The sequence below is a fragment of the Quercus lobata genome, chromosome 2, assembly GCF_001633185.2.
Source record: "Quercus lobata isolate SW786 chromosome 2, ValleyOak3.0 Primary Assembly, whole genome shotgun sequence".
Taxonomy (NCBI): domain Eukaryota; kingdom Viridiplantae; phylum Streptophyta; class Magnoliopsida; order Fagales; family Fagaceae; genus Quercus; species Quercus lobata.
In genome coordinates this window covers 102,868,094-102,886,855 of record NC_044905.1, presented here as the reverse complement: position 1 = coordinate 102,886,855, position 18,762 = coordinate 102,868,094, and the positions used below count along the sequence as shown (strand labels likewise).

At 37.8% G+C, this 18,762-nt stretch overlaps 1 protein-coding gene across 1 annotated transcript; it reads left to right on the top strand.

Annotated features, from left to right (window-relative positions):
- Positions 1 to 2,244: 2,244 nt before the first annotated feature.
- Positions 2,245 to 17,247, top strand: LOC115977626 (hsp70-Hsp90 organizing protein 3-like). Its single transcript, XM_031099601.1, has 6 exons — positions 2,245 to 3,133; positions 3,245 to 3,327; positions 4,110 to 4,606; positions 7,968 to 8,256; positions 14,376 to 14,639; positions 14,991 to 17,247. Exons 1-6 carry the CDS (start codon positions 2,322 to 2,324, stop codon positions 15,518 to 15,520), a joined length of 2,475 nt encoding a protein of 824 aa, XP_030955461.1. The 5' UTR covers positions 2,245 to 2,321; the 3' UTR covers positions 15,521 to 17,247.
- The last annotated feature ends 1,515 nt before the right edge of the window (positions 17,248 to 18,762 follow it).

Below are 18,762 nucleotides of genomic sequence, written 5' to 3'. Positions count from 1 at the left end.
GAATTACCTTGGCCTTCCCTTTTCCCTGAAGTTGATCTTCCTCTACCCTTTTGTACTTATCTATCTTGTCCATCAACTGGTGTACACTGGTAACAGGTTTACCCGTCAGGGATTTCCTTAAATCGTGATCGGCTGGGAGGCCAGCTTTGAAAGTGGTTATGGCCACATCATCGTTCTTTCCTTCTATTTCATTAAACATTTCCCAGTACCTATCTGAATAAGCCTTGAGAGCCTCACCCTCTCGCATAGACATAATCAGCAATGATCCCAAAGGCCGAGGAACCCTGCTGCAAGTAATAAAACGAGCACCAAAAGCCCGGGTAAGTTTTTTGAAAGATTCAATAGAATTGGCCCCTAAGCCGTTGAATCATCTCATCGCCACCGGACCCAAACTTGATGGAAAGACCTTGCACATCAAAGCCTCGTCCCTGACGTAGATAGCCATTTTCTGGCTAAAATAGCTTACATGTTCTACCAGGTCCGACCGGCCATCATATAGGGAGAACGTAGGTTGATGGAATCGCCGAGGAAGAACTGCATCGTTTATATTCCTCGTAAAGGCTGATTTGGAAATTTGGCTCAAGGCTTTATTCATGGCATTGTTACCCAAACCCCTGCTAGGTGGACTTCTACGCCTACGTCGATGGCGGTGCTCCTCCTCATAGGAGAAAGTCTAGCTTGGCGGAGTTCTCGATCTCCGCCTATAACTAGCTCCATCCAACTCTTCGGATGATGGTTCGGAGTAAGGCGGGGAGCGTTCCCGCCGGGCATGACGTAACTCTCTCTTCAAATCGGCAATCTCATGTTGCAGATTCCCGTCATGCTTTGCGTGGGAGACGTGAATCTTCCCACGAGAGTGACTTTTAGTGGTACGAGTTGTGCGTACACTCCCCTCATGGCCTTCTCTCCGCTCGGGACTCCTATGGGGATCACCATGCTGGGAGCCCCTTGACTCTGCTTGGTGTGGGTTAGCATCCTCCTGATGCGGTCCCGCCGCATAATGATGTGGACCTGCTTCCTCCATTATAAACGTTGCACCAGAAGTTTTTTAAGTTAATACAAGCTCTTCCCACAGACGGCGCCAATTGTAAGGACTCAATTTGTAACAACTCCAAAATGATATTGGATTCGCACGTTAGGGGTCCAAACAATATAATTTGTAGAGCGTGGGTGTTCAAGAACTAGATTAACCTCTCTAGAAGTAAAAAGATTCAACCTCACATTTATAGATGGATCAGAGCTGATATAACAACCGGTTCTTCTTTGAAATAGATACAGTACTTTTGTTTTTCAAGTTTTCTTCCTAAGTCTTCTCTTTGTTTTTCTCTCTGTTCCGATCCTCTTTCTGCATGCCCTCCTTTCATGTTATATACCGCCCTCTTTATTCTATCTTCACCACACACGTGTAGGTTGGGTTTAGGGGATCTCTTCCTATCCCATCTAACACCTTTTGGAACCTCTTTCTAGTAGCTGTAAGGCTGCTTCATCACTGTTCAGGCATCACTTCCACATTAATGCAGCCAGAGAGTTGGTTAAAAGGTAATTAATGTGGAGGCAGCTGTTACCGTAGATATTTGTTTGCCTTCTCTCTCTCCCACCTTTGGTCCCTTATCCCACCTTGAGTGGTGACGTAGCTCCGAGGTATGTTTGTAACTAGATGGCGTCCTGATCGTCCTCAAACTCGTATTGTCGAGAAGGGTTTTGTCCTCGGATGAATACTGAACTCCCCTTTCATGATATTCCCTCTTCCCTTCATTTAGTTACCCCTTTAATCTGATATGGGCCTCCTCGGGCAGGTTTGCCTCCTCGGATGGGCCACAGGCCCAATTAACTTGACTTTAATAGTTTTAGTGACTGACCGGTCCCCACATTATCATTTTACTATTCATATTTGTTTTTTTAATGCATTTTAAAATTTTAAATTAAAATAATTATTATTTCAATAATTGAGTCAATGATTGATTGATTTTTTCTTGATAATTCAAAAGTAGGTAGAAGGTTTGATCCACCAAAAATGTTTTGAGTTACAAAATTCTTGGCAAAGATTGATTCATTGGTGCTATTGAATGATTATCTTCTCCAGCCATCTCCTCTTATCTTCAGGAGAAAAATAAAAATAAAAAAGGGTAATGGCCCACCATTTCACTAATTGGATTTTGCCACATGTACTATTCACCAACTCCATATATCTGCTTCTAATTACTAATAGCGTGTACTACAACCAAAAACAAGCCGTTGGTTAATCAAACAGTTATAGAAAGCGAAAGAGAAAAAAATTTAATTCAAAATTCTCAATTTATTCTCTGTGTGAAATCATCTTGATGAGGATTTATCAAGTCACTGCCGAAGAAGCCGAAGTCATTTCCTACTTTCTGTTCGGCGGCATATATGCGAAAGCCAACAAGCCTCACTCGTTCCGCGGCACTCAAATTCAATCTCATGCCTTGGCTGAACAAGCCAAAGCCAATGCCTACGCGGCCTTCTCCTCCGGCGACTTCTCCACCGCCGTCCGCCACTTCTCGACGGCGATGTCAGTTGGTCCCTCCAACTACCTCCTTTACTCAAACCGCTCCGCCGCCTACGCTCGCCTCCACCAGTACTCCGAAGCCTTGGCCGACGCCGAGAAAGCAGTCAAGCTCAAGCCTGATTGGTCCAGAGGCTATTGCCGGCTCGGCGCGGCTCACCTCGGCTTGGGCCAGCTCGATGAAGCCGTAACGGCTTATAACAAAGGGCTCGAGTTCGACCCCTGCGATGAGGGGCTCAAAGCCGGATTAGTGAATTGTTATGAGAAAATGAATGATGATTCAAATGATGGGTACAAGTGGCGTATATATGGGCAGAAGCATGTTAAGGGCAGTAACTATACACGAAGCTACTACAAATGTGCTTATCCGACTTGTCCTGTTAAAAAAAAGGTTGAGCGTTCACCTGCAGGACACATAACTGAAACTATCTACAAAGGCTCTCATAATCATCCAAAATCTGCAGAAGAAAGTAGTAGTGACAGTGAGGATCAAGGATCATCATGCGTTTGTGAGTTAACTGGATCAAGCGATAGTGAGAATGAAGGTGCTGCAGAAACCAGAGAAGAAGAGAGGGTTGGTGATGGTGATGAGCCAAATCTAAAGAAAAGGCATGTTCCCAACCTATTATTGTACTTTGTACATATTCATCTTTTTATTTATTTTTTTGTTGTGATTTTTGGAAATTTAAAAAAAAAAAAAAAAATTACCGTGGAGTGTAGGATGACATATGCTGTAACAGAACCAAAAATCACCAAGCAAACAAGAAGTGAAGTACGTGGGAGCAATGGCAATCCTCGTCAAGGTGGTAACTTCATCTGTTTTTGTTTATGTTTTTGGTGTTTTGTTCCAATGATTGCATGGTGCAAGTAGATTCGAAGAATATTTCACCATGACATTTGAAAATCATATAAATTGAGTGACAGAGTTACATCAACTTTGGCCCAGTTAAATGGCACAAAAACAAGAAAATAGAGGGTTGTATAAATAAGTTACCTCTAAGATGAAGCTTCGGAAATATATAATTTGGAGTGTGATGAGCTTTTGATTTTGATTGTCTCATCTGATTTGCAATCAATTTTTTAAAAGTGATCTATTTATAATTTATTTCCTAAATTTTTGAAATTTAATATATATTGAAGGGACTGAATCTTACCATCCTAAAATATGGTTAAATATGTTAGTGAGGCTGTCTCTTAATTTTAGGGGTACTTATAGTTTAAGTTAAACTTTTATTAGAAGATTGGAAATTAAAGACATAAAAAAATGTCTTTGAGTTGGGCGAACCATGTTAAATATTGTTGTCTTGTATGAATATTTTTATTTCTTAATCATGTGAATGCACTTAGCCCAAATTCCAGTAGTTTGTATGCTGTGTAATTGGTTTATCCCCATTTTCTCCATGAGATCATTATAATAAGTTAAGATTAAATTCTCATTTCGTAGGCTTGTCTTTCCTGCTGTATGGTGATTACATAATCAGTGATGACCTATGAGCCATACTTCTCAAAAGCTATCAGTTAATTAAAAGAACTAAAGTGTGTTTCCTGTGGCGCTAACAATTTGATCTTCGCATGTTTTTCAAAGCTAGTTTAGTCTTATCTTCCTTCAAAGGCATGTTGTCGTGGCCTAAAATGTGGCACAAGCTCACAGTGAATCCAACCACCCAGGCCTACCTTCAAAATAACGATTTTGTGAGGATGATGCATGAGCTCCATAATAACTATCTTAAGGACAAGAGGGTTATACAAGCGCTTGGGGTTTTGTTGAACATCAACATCTGGACACCTACTTCTGTGGATGCAGAGATTCCTCAGTCTTCGTCTTTGCTGTCACTGCAGCCGGAGAGGAAGAAAAGCGCACAGATTGAGCTGGCGAAGGAACTGGATCTGATGGAGTTGACAGCAGATGAGGGGATGGATAGGGAGTCGCAGGCATGTAAGGAACAGGAAATGGGCAATGCAGCATACACTAAGAATGATTTCGATACTGCAATTGCGCATTATACTAAGGTGATGGAGTTGGATGATGGGAACATTTCGTGTCTCATGAATCGGGCTGTTGCTTATCTGGCAATAGGACAGGTATGACAAATCTGGTTACAACATTTTCTTGGCCAGACTGGTTTACCTCTGATTTTGATTGTAATATGTTTTTTTTTTTTTTTTGGTTACAATTGAGTTTATATATATGCTCATTGGTATTATTTTACTTGTAATTTTGTTTGCTTTTGGTTTCAATTTAGTTATGTTGTTGTACTTGATCGGGTTGATGAATGTCTCACTGATGTGTGTGTGTAATTTGAACTCCGTTGCTCCTTCCTCAGTGTCAAAAAGGCTCAAAAATAAAGATTGGTGGAGTTATTTAGGTTTGATTACTTGTGACAAGATGGGTTTGATGTGGAATAGCAATAATAGGGAGGTCTAATTTGTTGTTAATTTTTTGCCTTTTGTTGACAATGTTTTTCTTGATATGCCAAATTTAAAACCTTTATGTTGATGACTTGTGTGGCAGCTTAGTGGATTGGTCCACCATGGTTGCTCTCTCTTAGATAAGGGTAAAACTTATTACACACAAGTGTTTAATAATACTAAAATATACATTTATATCATGTTTTAATTTCGAAATTATGAGTTAGGACTCACTATTTTAGTGTTATTGCACACGTGGATACACACACTGCCCCTTAGATTATGTTGTCTGAACTTGAGAGTTGGGTATGTATGCTTTGTGTTTAGAAGTTATAAAGTTCTCTCAATGTGGGCAGCTGTTACCAAGACTGGAAAGTGGAAAAGGTTAGAATTTTGCAATATGTGGCTCCTACCATATTGGTTCTTTAGTTTGATGAGTTTGAGTTGATATGGATGTGGACATTGGGGCATATTATATGATTTCCATCTTTATCACAACGTCAACACAGAGAGAGAGAGAGAGAGAGAGAGAGAGAGAGACTGAGAGAGAGAGAATTCTATTTGATACACCTCAGCTAGGTCCAACTTGCTGAGTTACCTAAATCGTATCATCTTGTCAGCACTGATGAGTAACTAGTATATAAATCCTTCTTGGATTTTTCATTTGCTACTTTAGTTAATGCTGAGTCTGGTATTAAGTTTTTTTTTAGAAGTTGATGGTTAAGTTTTAAAGTTTTACCTATTTGGCAACTTCCAAATTTTTGGGACTGGGTTCTTCTAGAAGCCCATGATTCTTTATTTATTTATTTTTACATCTTGAGTCCTTTTTCAATTTGGTTTTGAAGTTCTTAATTACCTTTTGTTATAATTAGGAGTTATAGTCTTTTAAGGAAAAAGTTAGGAAAAATTACACTTTACCACCCTAAATTATACCTCATATTACACTTTGCACCCTAAAATTTTCAAATGCATGTTTTGCAGCCTAAACTATACTTTGCACCTAATGTCAGTTTGTTGTTAACTTGGATGGAAATCCAAAGTTTAAGGTGCAAAGTGTATTCAAGAGTATTGTTAAGGTGGTAAAGTTTAATTTCTCATTTGTTTTTAAGGGATTAAGAAGATGTGCAATTGGATTTTTTCACGTGATATCATATTTTTCTATCTAAGTTAACGGCAAACTTAATGTCAGGGAGCAAAGAATCTTTATATATTCAATAAATAAAAAATTGTGAGATTGATTTTAATAAAATTCTAGCAGCATTTGTCTCTCCCCGATCTTATTGATCGTTGTAATTTGGGTTCTTGATTTGTGCCAATATAGTACACTTCTAATGTACTAGGGTTTAGCAATCTGTTATAAGCAAACTATTGTACTCCTTTTGGAGATAGTTGATATTTTGATGAATGAAAAATATGGTCTTTTGGTTTAGTGTTGACTCCAGTTCCACCCTAGGTGTTGAATTTTAGTGGTTTTCTCACTTGGCATTGACTCCTAGAGTCCTAGGTCATATCCCTTTATTTTCCAGTCTTTCAATTTTAATTTTAATTTTTTTTTTTTTTTTGGTATTCCTGTATCAGAAAGCACTTATTGGATATTTGAAACTATGTTCTATTATTTTTGATGTGGTACTGTGGAAGCAGAGACGGAACCAAGATTCAGAAATTGGGGGGGCCCAAGTATAAAAAAAGAAATTGGTATAGACCAAACTTAACATAAGCTTGTTCAATTGCATTGTGTTAATTAATAGCATAATTATATTCGTCGTAATTCTAGATTATTTAATAATGAATTATTACCAATTTTATATATGGTGATTTTTCAAAAATTTATTTGATGGATTTTAGAAATTGGGACATCAAACTAGATGTTAACAATACTACATTTTCAATATGAGCTTCTAAATTATTTTAAAATTTTCTTAATAAAAAAATAATATAATTGAACATTATTTTTCCATGATCTTTAAAAAAAAAAAACAATAATTAATTATAAGGAATTTATCCTACATCGACCTAACCATTTAAATAATATTTTGACATAAGATTGTCAAATTTCTCTCACTTCTTAAAAAGTAACACTACCAAACAATTTACTACAGGAACTCATTATATAATTTTTTTAATAAAAAAATTAACATTATTATTACAGCAAACACCACTAAAAAATTTTAAAAAAGTACTTCACAGTTCACACCATGTGAACTGAAAATCATACAATTGATAATGCCAGATTTGTGTTTTACTTTTGTTGTCAATATTAGTTTGTCTGCAAGTAATTCATGTTATTTTTAGGGCAATTGGGTTTCTTTGTTTGCAGGTAATTCATATTTTTTTTGGGTAATTAGGTTTCTTTAGACCAAATTTGTGCCTTTTTTTTGTTATTATCCAGAGGTTATTGTAATTATTCTTCAGGCAACTGGGCAAAAGGGATAGAATAGAGCATATACTTTTGGATTTCATGGGCCAATTTATAATTTTTTTGGAGGGAGGGGGCCAAGATTGCATATTTTGGGGCAAATTGAAAATTTTCTGTGTACACACATACTAAGAATTTTTTTTCCAAAACTTGGGCCCACCCAGCCTAGGGCTAGGTCCATCTCTGTGTGGAAGGAGAGAAATAGTCGTATTTTTGACAATATAGAATGATCAATGGCTTAGTTACAAACATTGGTCTGTACTCTGTTTGATTGGGCTCGTGTGTGGCCTCTTACTTGTAGAATTTCCTTATTAGGTTTCATATATTCACTTCACTCGTGTATGATTCTTTTGTAGTTCTTTTAGATTACATTGTGCTCATCATTGTGAACATGAAGTAGCCTCTTAAATAAAATATCATTACTTATCAAAAAAGAAACCATTCATGATCACATCAAGAACCCTAATTTAGTGTTTAACTCCTAAAGATCCTACATAAAAATTGGTATATTAGCTTGTCCTACATCATTACTTATTGTATTCAAATGTCTGATATTTTCATTTATATATTTTTTTCAACTACACTCTGATCCAAGTTCTTATATTATTGTTTTTTCAGTATGATGAATGTATTAAAGATTGTGATGAGGTTGTTGAAAGGGGAAGACAACTTAAATCAGGCTCTAAGATGATTGCAATAACTTTGAATAGGAAAGGAATTGCCTTGGTGAAAATGGCAAAACACTCAAAGGACTATGAACCTGCTATTGAGACCTTCCAAAAAGCTCTCTCAGAGCATTGCATCCCAGGAACATTGAAGAAACTAAATGATGCTGAACAAGCAAAGAGGGAACTAGAGCAGCAAGAATATTTTGATACAAAATTAGCTGATGAGGAACATGAGAAAGGTATTCCCTTCCAGAACACCTAACCCATTGTTTTATCTGTCTTATGGATAATGTTGCAGTTTGTTCCTCTTGATATGGATTTCATTCCTACAAGTTGGTTCTTTCCATATATGTTTTGTCTTATTCTTAACTCATTTCATTCCTATTTACTTTGTTTCTTGTCATAATCATTTGAGTTTAATTGCAATCATTTAAAATCTTACCCACCACACAAGGATTTCACTTATGTGGGGTTAGGAGAGCTGGTTGGTGGACAGCCCTACCTCCAATTTTTGGAGAGATTGATTAATTGACTTGAACCTGCAACATATTGCTTGGGTAGAGGGAACATAGATTTTCAAAATGGGTCAAGAAAAATGATAACTTTGAGCAACAAGTCGCATCTTAGCTACTGAAACAAATACTCTAATTCAAGATCAATAAAAAATGAGTCACAAAACTGTCCTTGATATATATTCCTTCTTTTTTTTCTCTAGCATATTATAGTTCCAAAGAAAACCCTAGCAAAAATTTCTGAGTATCCATGCTAGTTGACTTAGATAATTCCTCAACAGCTTCAGGGGAAGCCAGTGTCTCTTCCTCTGGCAATCAAAGTCTGAAAAACTTCTCTTAAGTCTATGATTTCTATAACAGAAAGCTCTAGAAGAAGAAACAGAGAAAAGAAAGAAAAACAGAGAGAGAATAGTTGGAAAAATTCTTTAGAAATTATCTCATTGAATACAATCTTCTACACACAAACAATGAAGACTATTATCTATATTTATACATACAGAGTGATAGATAGAGAGAGAGTGAGACTAATAACAGAATCCTAACAAACTCACACACGTATGCTAACAGACTCTCACACGTGCACTATTCTTCTAACAAACTCTCACACGGGTATTCCAGAATTGATCAGCTATACAATACACAAAACGACACCGTTCCTTTTAATGAGAAACGGTATCGTTTTGTTTTAGCTTTCCTTTATGTTTCCCTAGCCTCATACACGACAGCGTTTTGATGGAAGTAGCCGTTGGAGTTTCATCTTCTTCCTCATGATTTGAATGTTCTGGACTTCCAATACTGCTATGGCTTTCATCCCCCCTCAAACGAATGGGGAATTTCCACATGAGTTTGGAGGTGAGCCAATTGAACCAAGGAGAAGGAAGACCTTTAGTAAATAGATCAGCTAACTGATCATGGGTGGAGATGAACTTAAGCATCACATCACGCCTAAGAACCTTCTCACGAACAAAATGATAGTCCACCTCAATGTGTTTAGTACGGGCATGAAACACAGGATTAGTGGCAATGGCCAACGCACTAACATTATCACACCAGAGAAGAGGAGGATGAGGAAGAAAGAGACCAAGATCACGAAGAAGCATTCGAATCCAATATAACTCAGCAGTGGTGGAGGCCAATGCACGGTATTCAGCCTCAGTGGATGAACGGGACACAGTGCCTTGTTTCTTGGCAGACCAGGAAATAGGGGAATTGCCAAAAAACAACACCATACCAGTGAGGGATCTCCTATCCACAGGGTCCCCAGCCCAATCAGAGTCACTGTAAGCAGATAAAGAAATAGGGCCAGGAGTAAATGCAATACCAAAGTGAAGTGTGCCTTGAAGGTATCTAAGAATTCGTTTGGCTGCCTGAAGATGATTATGAGTAGGAGTACTCATATGTTGACATGCTTGTTGGACAGCAAAGGAAAGATCAGGTCTTGTAAAGGTAAGGTATTGTAAGGCACCAACCAAGCTCCTATAGGATGTAGAATCAGATAAAACTGGACTATCATTAGGAAGAAGGTGAGAGTTAGGTGAGGAAGGAGTTTTACATGGCTTACAATCAGTCATGCCAAACTTCTTGAGAAGATCAGAGGCATATTTGGTCTGATGAACAAACAATCCAGATGAAGTATAGTCAATTTGCAGACCAAGGAAATAATGGAGTAAGCCAAGATCTTTGAGATCAAAATCCACCCCCAATAGCTTGATAATAGAGGAGACAAAACTGGTTTTGTTGCCTGTGATTATGATATCATCCACATATAGTAACAAAAAGACAATTGAAGAGCCATGCCTTAAAATGAAGAGGTTACCATCTGCAGCAGAAGCACAGAAGCCAATGTGCAGCAATTGGGAAGTAAACCTCTCAAACCAAGCTCTAGGGGCTTGTTTGAGACCATAAAGAGCTTTGTGAAGTAGGCAGACATGCTTAGGAAAGGCAGGATCAACATAGCCTTGAGGCTGGGCCATATACACCTCCTCTTTGAGAACACCATGCAAAAATGCATTACTGACATCTAACTGCCTTAATTCCCAACCAAATTGGACAGCCAAGGCTAGGAGAATTCTCACAGTAGCAGGCTTCACTACAGGACTGAAAGTCTCATCATAATCCATGCCATATTGTTGAAGATAACCCCTTGCAACCAATCTGGCCTTATACCTTGCTATAGAGCCATCACTATGTCGTTTCAACTTATAAACCCACTTGCAAGTGACCACATTCTTAGTAGGAGGAAGAGGAACTAAAGACCATATAGCTTGCTTCTGTAAAGATTGAAACTCAGCATCCATAGCAGCCACCCATTGAGAATGTTTAGCAGCAATGGTGAAAGAAGGAGGTTCTGTAATGGTGTAATCAACCTGAACTTGCATAACTTTAGGCTTATAGATACCATGCTTGGACCTTGTGAGCATTGGATGAGAGTTAGAAGAGATAGGGACAATGGCAGTAGACTCAGAAACACTAGGGACAGTCTGTGAGGAAGATTGAGGAGGAACAGGAGCAGGAAGATTCAAGGAAGAAACAGCCAAAGGTGGAGGAACAACAGGAATGGGAATTGGTGAAGATAGAAAAGAAGGAAGAAGAGAAGATGTGAGGTCAGGAGGTGTAGAAACATCAGCAGACTCAGGAGAAGAAGTATGGACAGATTCATCAACAGCTTGTGTAGATGAAGAAAACCAATTAGACAGAGATGAGGAGAAGGGAATATGAGGATCAGTAAGATTAGAATCATGAGCAAAAGGAAAGATAGACTCATTAAACAGAACATGACAAGCAATGTAGATTCTGTTAGAGATTGGATCAAGGCATATATAACCTTTAGAAAGGGGAGGGTAACCTAAAAAGACACAAGGTTTAGATCTGGGCTGCAACTTATTTTGGTTAAAAGGTCTGAGGTAGGGATAGCAGGCACATCCAAAAGCTTTAAGGGCATGAAGAGAAGGGGGTTTGGAATAAACTTTCTCCCAAGGTGAGTGAAAACCTAAGACTGAAGAAGGCATTCTATTGATAAGGTAAGTTGCAGCAGAGAATGCATAGGACCAGTAATTGAGAGGAAGATGAGACTGATACAAAAGGGTGAGACCAGTTTCAACTATGTGCCTATGCTTCCTCTCTGAAACACCATTTTGCTCAGGAGTGTGAGGGCAGGAAGATTGGTGGAGGATACCAGAGGTTGAACAAAAAGATTTAAAGTCATGGTTAATGTACTCAGAACCATTATCAGTCCTAAGAACCTTAAGTTTAGAGCTGAACTGAGTTTCAACCATGGATTTGAAGTGTTTGAAGACAGAAAGTACTTCACTCTTATGTTTGAGGAGAAATAACCAAGTAAACCTGGAGTAATCATCAACAAAAATGATATAGTAATTGAAACCAAGTAGAGAAGTGAGTGGAGAAGGACCCCAAACATCACTATGCACAAGTTCAAGAAGTGAAGTAGAAACAAGAGGTGTTTTATTCAAATGAAACCTATGCATTTTAGCACTTATACAGAATTCACAAGATGAGCAGACATCATAAATCTGAGACAAAGAAATAGAGGGAAATACAGTTTTTAAAGCAGAAAATAAAATCTTAGAGCTTGGATGCCCAAGTCTATGATGCCATAGTAGAATATGATGTGGTTTGATGGTGACAAAAGCAGGATTCTGGACAGAATTGAAGTAGGAAGTTGAAGACAGATCATGATTAGATGGAATAGGGTAAACTCCATCTTTACTCAACCCTGCATAGAGGATCTTCCCCGTGGGCAAATCCTGAATTAAGAACTTGTGTGCATCAAAATAACAGAAAGCATTATTTTGAAGGCAAAGTTTATGAACAGAAAGAAGATTGGAAGCAAGATCAGGTACTCTTAGAATGTTATCAAGCCTAAAGTTATGAGTTAAAGTTCGAAGCTCACCATTACCAATGTGAGTCACTGGTAGTTCTTGGCCATTTCCTACTGTGACAGTCTCTGATCCTTGGATTGGTTGCTGCATGAGGGAGAGTTGTGACAAGTTAGGAGTCACATGATCTGAGCAACCTGTGTCAGTGAGCCAAGCATTGGAAGCTTGAACTTGAGCAGCATTAGCCACCATAGAAGCAAGTTTTGCAGGTGGATGCCTCCCTTGATATGTGAAGTCCATTCTATGGTAACAATCAAGAGCTGAGTGTCCATTCTTGCCACAGATCTGGCAGATAGGCCTGCTTGATTGACCTGGATTCTGATTAGATGATTGCTTAGGTTGATTGTAGGCTTGAAACTGAGGGGAAAATCCAGAATTGAAATTCTGAAACTGTCCAGGATTGGAGTAACTGCCACTACCATAATGAGAACCTCCTCCAGAATTATGATTGTGACCTCTACCTCTTCCTCTCTGATTATTATTCCTACCACCTCTTCCTTGTTGAAATCCTTGTGAGTGAAATTTTGCAGCCATAGCCATAGAAGCTGAATCTACTGTATTAGACCTCTTTTTAATCACTCTCTCTTCAGCATTGAGTAAAACATTCAACTCCTCAACTGATAATACATCACTTCTAGTTCTAATTGCTGAACTAAATGAATCATATTCAGAGGGAAGACCATCAAGAATGATGTGAAGGAGCTCTTCATCATCAACAAACACAGAAACAGTAGCCAATCTATCTCTAGCTTGCTTAATTTTCTGAAAATATCCATCAATGGAATCAACGCCTTTCTTGATTGCATTTAGTTCATTTCGTAGACTCATCACATGAGACCTTGAGACAGATGCAAATCTTTTCTCTAACACTTTCCAAACTCCTCTAGCAGATTTCTGCCCAACTGTAAGAGCAAGAATTGCAGGAGAAAGCGTAGAGTTCAAGAAGGTGAACATGGCTTGTTCACGATTCTTCCAAGCTATGAAAGCTGGATTAATCTCAGTAGTGAAATTACCAGATGAATCTTTGAGAAATCTATCTGGAGCACTGATCGAGTCATTAAGAACATCAATCATAAAGTAGGTATCAAGAATTACCTCTATTTGGTGTTTCCATACAATATAGTTTCCATAATCGAGCTTCACAGTCATCATAGATGACATGTTTGATAACAGCAACAGTGAAGTATTCACTGGTAAGCTCGTAGTAGCCATAACAGGCAGAGTAGTTGAAGCAGATCCTGAAGAAGACGAACCAGAAGGAGCGGAAGCCATTGAAACAGATCAAAGCTCTGATACCATGAAAAACTTCTCTCAAGTCTATGATTTCTATAACAGAAAGCTCTAGAAGAAGAAACAGAGAAAAGAAAGAAAAACAGAGAGAGAATAGTTGGAAAAATTCTTTAGAAATTATCTCATTGAATACAATCTTCTACACACAAACAATGAAGACTATTATCTATATTTATACATACAGAGTGATAGATAGAGAGAGAGTGAGACTAATAACAGAATCCTAACAAACTCACACACGTATGCTAACAGACTCTCACACGTGCACTATTCTTCTAACAAACTCTCACACGGGTATTCCAGAATTGATCAGCTATACAATACACAAAACGACACCGTTCCTTTTAATGAGAAACGGTATCGTTTTGTTTTAGCTTTCCTTTATGTTTCCCTAGCCTCATACACGACAGCGTTTTGATGGAAGTAGCCGTTGGAGTTTCATCTTCTTCCTCATGATTTGAATGTTCTGGACTTCCAATACTGCTATGGCTTTCAAAGTCAACCTCTAAAGCCAACCACTAAGAAAAACCAATGCCTTCTTGGAATGCCAGTTAACATTAAAGAATTATAAACAAACCCATATGAGTTTTAAGTCTCAAATTTAAGAACTTTTTTGTTTTTGACTTGTTTTTCGGGTTTTTGATTTTTTGACATATCTAGATGTGGAGGTGGTTGCTTTGTCTCCAAAGACTCAATTGGCGATGAATGAATTTGTTTGTGAAATTTGCAAGAAAGGGTTTAAGAGGGAACCGAATCTGCAACTTCATTGGCGAGGTCACAATCTTTCTTGGAAGCCAAGTCAGGGCTTAGTCTCTACAGTTGATTCATCGCCGCCAATGCCAGCACCTGCTCAAGCTGAAGCTCGACTAGCTCCTCCACAGTCAACTGGTGTAATATCCTTGGTTTTGCCAATCAAGAGTCCAGGCAAGTAGAACAAGAATTAGAAAATTTTCAATCTTTTTTGTGTTGAGTTCTGTCGGATGTTTGTTTTGTTTGTCTAAACCAATAACAAATCTATGTTGTCTCTTTCTTTACTTTGATCTATTTATCACACAATACAGGTAGGAGAAGTGGGTTTCGAGAAAGGAAACCATTATTGATTCTCCTCTCTCCAAAAGTGTTTTTTTTTTTTTTGATAATTTAAAAAATATAAAAAATTAAAAAGAAGAAAAGCCTAAGTTTCCATATCATATAAGAGTCTTAATGAGCCCTTTTTGTTTTCTGTCATGAAAAAATAAAAGAATTTTATTTATTTTTAATATTATTATTTTGCAGAAGAAACAAGTGAAAATGAAATAGCGTCAGAGCATCATGGTATGGAGATTGATATTGAAGAAGTTAAGATGACTGATTCAAGTGAACAAAAGAAATTTGAAATTGAAGAAATGGGTAATGACGCTTCACAAACAAGACAACCAGATGTTATACAGGTTGAGAATATGCAACTGCAAGCATCAAGTACTCTGAAACCTCAAAGAGTGTTGTTTGATATCAATGCAGTAAATATCCTTAAATCTAGTGGGCTGATACAATCTCAGATTGAAGACGTTGAGATGAAATCTGAAGCAAGTGAGCAACGTGGATTTTTTCTTATGCAGAGTGGTTTAGGATTAACTATGCCGCCAAAGGATGAGGATTGGAAGAACGCCAAAGAGATTTACTTGATGGACAACGAGTTGTCCATTTTACCTGAGAATCCAAGGTGTCCCAATCTGTCAGCTCTGTTCCTTCCCAGAAACTACAAATTGAGAATGATTCCTCCGTCATTTTCTGATCACATGCCAGCCCTTCAAATCCTGAACTGATTCAGGACTAGTATCAAGTCATTGCCTGATTCCATTATCAAATTGGTAAGCCTCAAAAGACTGTTTCTAAATAATTGTCATCGTCTCATGACGTTGTCGCCAAAAGTTGGAGATCTCAAGCAACTTGAGGTTATTGATCTTGAAGGGGCAAAGATTATGGATTTACCTATGGAGATTAAGGAGTTAACTAATCTGAAATGCTTGGAAGTTTCATTTTATGGATATATTAGTAATGGCAAGAAAGTCATGCAATCAAATGTAGTGGTTCCTTGTGGGGTAATTTCTGCATTGTCTCTGTTAGAGGAGTACTCCAGATAACTAGTTGAATATTGATGTGAATCCAGATGACGAGCGGTGGTATGCACGTGTGGAAGATATTGTTACTGAAGTATGTACCTTAAAGAGGTTGGAAACTCTTAAATTTTATTTTCCAAGGGTGGAACTTTTGAGGCACTTTCAGTGGAATAGCCTAAAGCTGTCTCATTTCAGATTTACTGTTGGTCGTCATGCTAAGCGCGTTATGTCTCGAGTCCCATGTGATGTTGAGTTTGAGCTGGAACGATGGGAGAAATGTTTGAAATACGTAAACGGTGTGGGTGTCCCTGGAGATATTAAGAAGGTACTCCAACATGCAGTGGCATTTTTCTTGGACACGCATGCGACTGTTAAGAAGCTATCCGATTTTGGGCTTAGAAATATGAAGCAACTAAAATGCTGTGTCATGGGGGAATGTAATGAGGTCCAAGTGATTGTAGATGAAGCAGATGCTGATAAAGAAGATGATACCAGTAAAATAGTATCTGATTCATATGGTGCTGAAAGAATTGTTCTAGGATCACTTGAATACCTTCATATATATTATATGAAGAATTAAAGGAGCATATGGGAAGGGTCAGTACAGAAGAATTCGTTATTTCCTCTCAAGTCCTTGACAGTGCGCACATGTCCCCAGTTGACCACTATTTTGACACAAGAGTTGCTTGATAACCTATGCAACTTAGAAGAGCTCAAAGTTGAAGACTGTCCCTCCATCAAAAGCATAGTAAGCTGTGAAATCTCTGCTGAGCCTAAAACCTCATATTTTCTTCCAAATTTGAAGAAGATTTCACTTCATTACATGCCAGGATTAGTTAGCATCTCTAGTGGTTTATACATTGCTCCGAAGTTAGAATGGTTGAGTTTTTATAATTGTCCAGATCTTAAGAATCCATTAATTGATGAAATATCTAGTCAAGACTTGAAGAAGATAAAGGGTGAGAGGAGTTGGTGGGAAGCATTGGAGTGGAGCAACAGTTGTCCAAGTTATTTGGAAGAAATTTTTGTTCCAATTGACATACGGGATTGCTGAGCACTTGAAATATTCCATGGTCAAAATTAGTGTGTGCATTGCCTTATGCAAAGCTCATTGGTTCAATGTCATTGATAGTATCTAATCTTAAGCTGAGGCATCCATGGACTGCATTCTATTTGCTCTGCTCATAGCCTCATACTCCTCTTGTAGCAGCTATGGCGTTTAGAGCTTAGCTATTTGTGAAAAAATATATAGTGTGTTTTGGTTTCTGGTAAGCCCCAGACTAACATAGTCCATTGAAGTTTACGACTGTGATACTTTTTTTTCCCTCCCCATTTGAAGCCAGAATTCTATCTTGGTTGCATAGCCAAAATAAAAATCAGTGTTTTTACTTTTTATTCAAGTAACGACAAATGAATTATCAAGAGTATGCTTTTCCCGTCAATTAATTTTATGGTGGCAACGTCCATATTGTTTTGTTTCATGGATGCTAGTTTCTTCTTTCTTACATGTCAGAGCTATGTAGCACGGGTGCGTTTCGGGACTCGGGTGCGGGTGCAGGTGCGGGTGGGGGACTTGGTAATTTTTGAAAAAGTAGGGTGCGGGTGTGGCGGGACTCGGCAATTAAAAAATTATTAAAAATATTTTTATTTATATTTTCTATATATTTTTACTATTAAAATATTTTAAAAAAACACATTACTATACTTTGATTCACAAAATAAAGAAAGAAGAAGGCAAGAAACACATTAATATGCCTCTGAGGTGAGAATTTCGGATTTTCCGACCAGATTCAAGGCATATTTCAGCCTTTTTCGGCATGTTTCGGCCGTAGCGGTCACCGGTCAACACGAACCGATATGGCCGATACGGCCCGATTATGGTCAAATCAGCCCGGTTCAAAGAGAATCGAAGCCGATTCGGCGCGAATCGAGCTGAGTCGGCCTGAATTTGAGAGAAAAAAAAAAAAAAAAAAAAAACTCAAACGCGGCATCAACGCGGGGCAACTGCGTCGGACGCTGCGTCTCGTGTCGGGCCGCATCGGATGCGGGTGTGGCACCCTCCCAGCCACGTCCGTAGTCACTATGGCTTAATGTTTGCAACCTAATTACCTAACCTTGTGGGTTCCAGTTAATTCAATTGGTAAAGTCTCTGATGGTTGAATAAGAGATTTGGGATTCAATCTCCGCCTACACAAAAAACTGATTGGTAATTTGGTTTGATGATAAAGAACTATTATCAGAAGCGGACGTTATAGATTGAAACTCTCTCTTAAAAAAAAAAAAAAAATTACCTGACCCTGTATCAATCAAATTTTTTTTTCTTTTTATTATTATTATTATTATTTAAGTATACAAATATCGACCATAGCCATAGGAACCCTGACCTTAGTAAAATCACTATGCAGATACTAAAAAGTTTTTTCCAAAATTAGTATAGAAAACTCATTATGTAATGATTCATAAAACCAACCATGTGTTTTAAATCACAATACTCTTTAAATTATTTAAACAAGTCATGGTTTATTAAATAGATCACATGACTAAAAGTACACGTGAATGATAATTTGAATTGTCAAGTTGTCATGTAGTTTTTATGAGGATTTTTCTTTCATCCAATTTGAAAATAAACTCTATATATAATTTTCATGAGTTTACTTCAAATTATAATTTTTAACCCGAAAGTTTCAGGTTAGCAAAAAAAAAACCCAAAAATTTTAAGAAATTAAGGACCCGTTTGGTAGAGTAGTTTGAGTAATATTGTTTGTATTTTTTTAAAATATTTGTGGGTGAAAAAGTGTGTGAAAATGCAAGTAATGTTGTTTAAAAATTGAAAATATGTGATTAAGATGCTCTACTAAACGGGCCCTAAGTCTCACCTTGTAGTATATGCTAATTCAATCTTAAAGAAGCCATAATTAGTGAAACAAACTCTTTGATGCTTTACTCTT

Excerpts from the sequence above, each read along its gene's own strand:
- LOC115977626 (XM_031099601.1), top strand. The coding sequence starts at position 2,322 with ATGAGGATTTATCAAGTCACTGCCGAAGAAGCCGAAGTCATTTCCTAC. Across the intron at positions 4,607-7,967 it reads CTTATCTGGCAATAGGACAG|TATGATGAATGTATTAAAGA; the intron begins GTATGACAAATC and ends TTGTTTTTTCAG. Across the intron at positions 14,640-14,990 it reads TTTGCCAATCAAGAGTCCAG|AAGAAACAAGTGAAAATGAA; the intron begins GCAAGTAGAACA and ends ATTATTTTGCAG.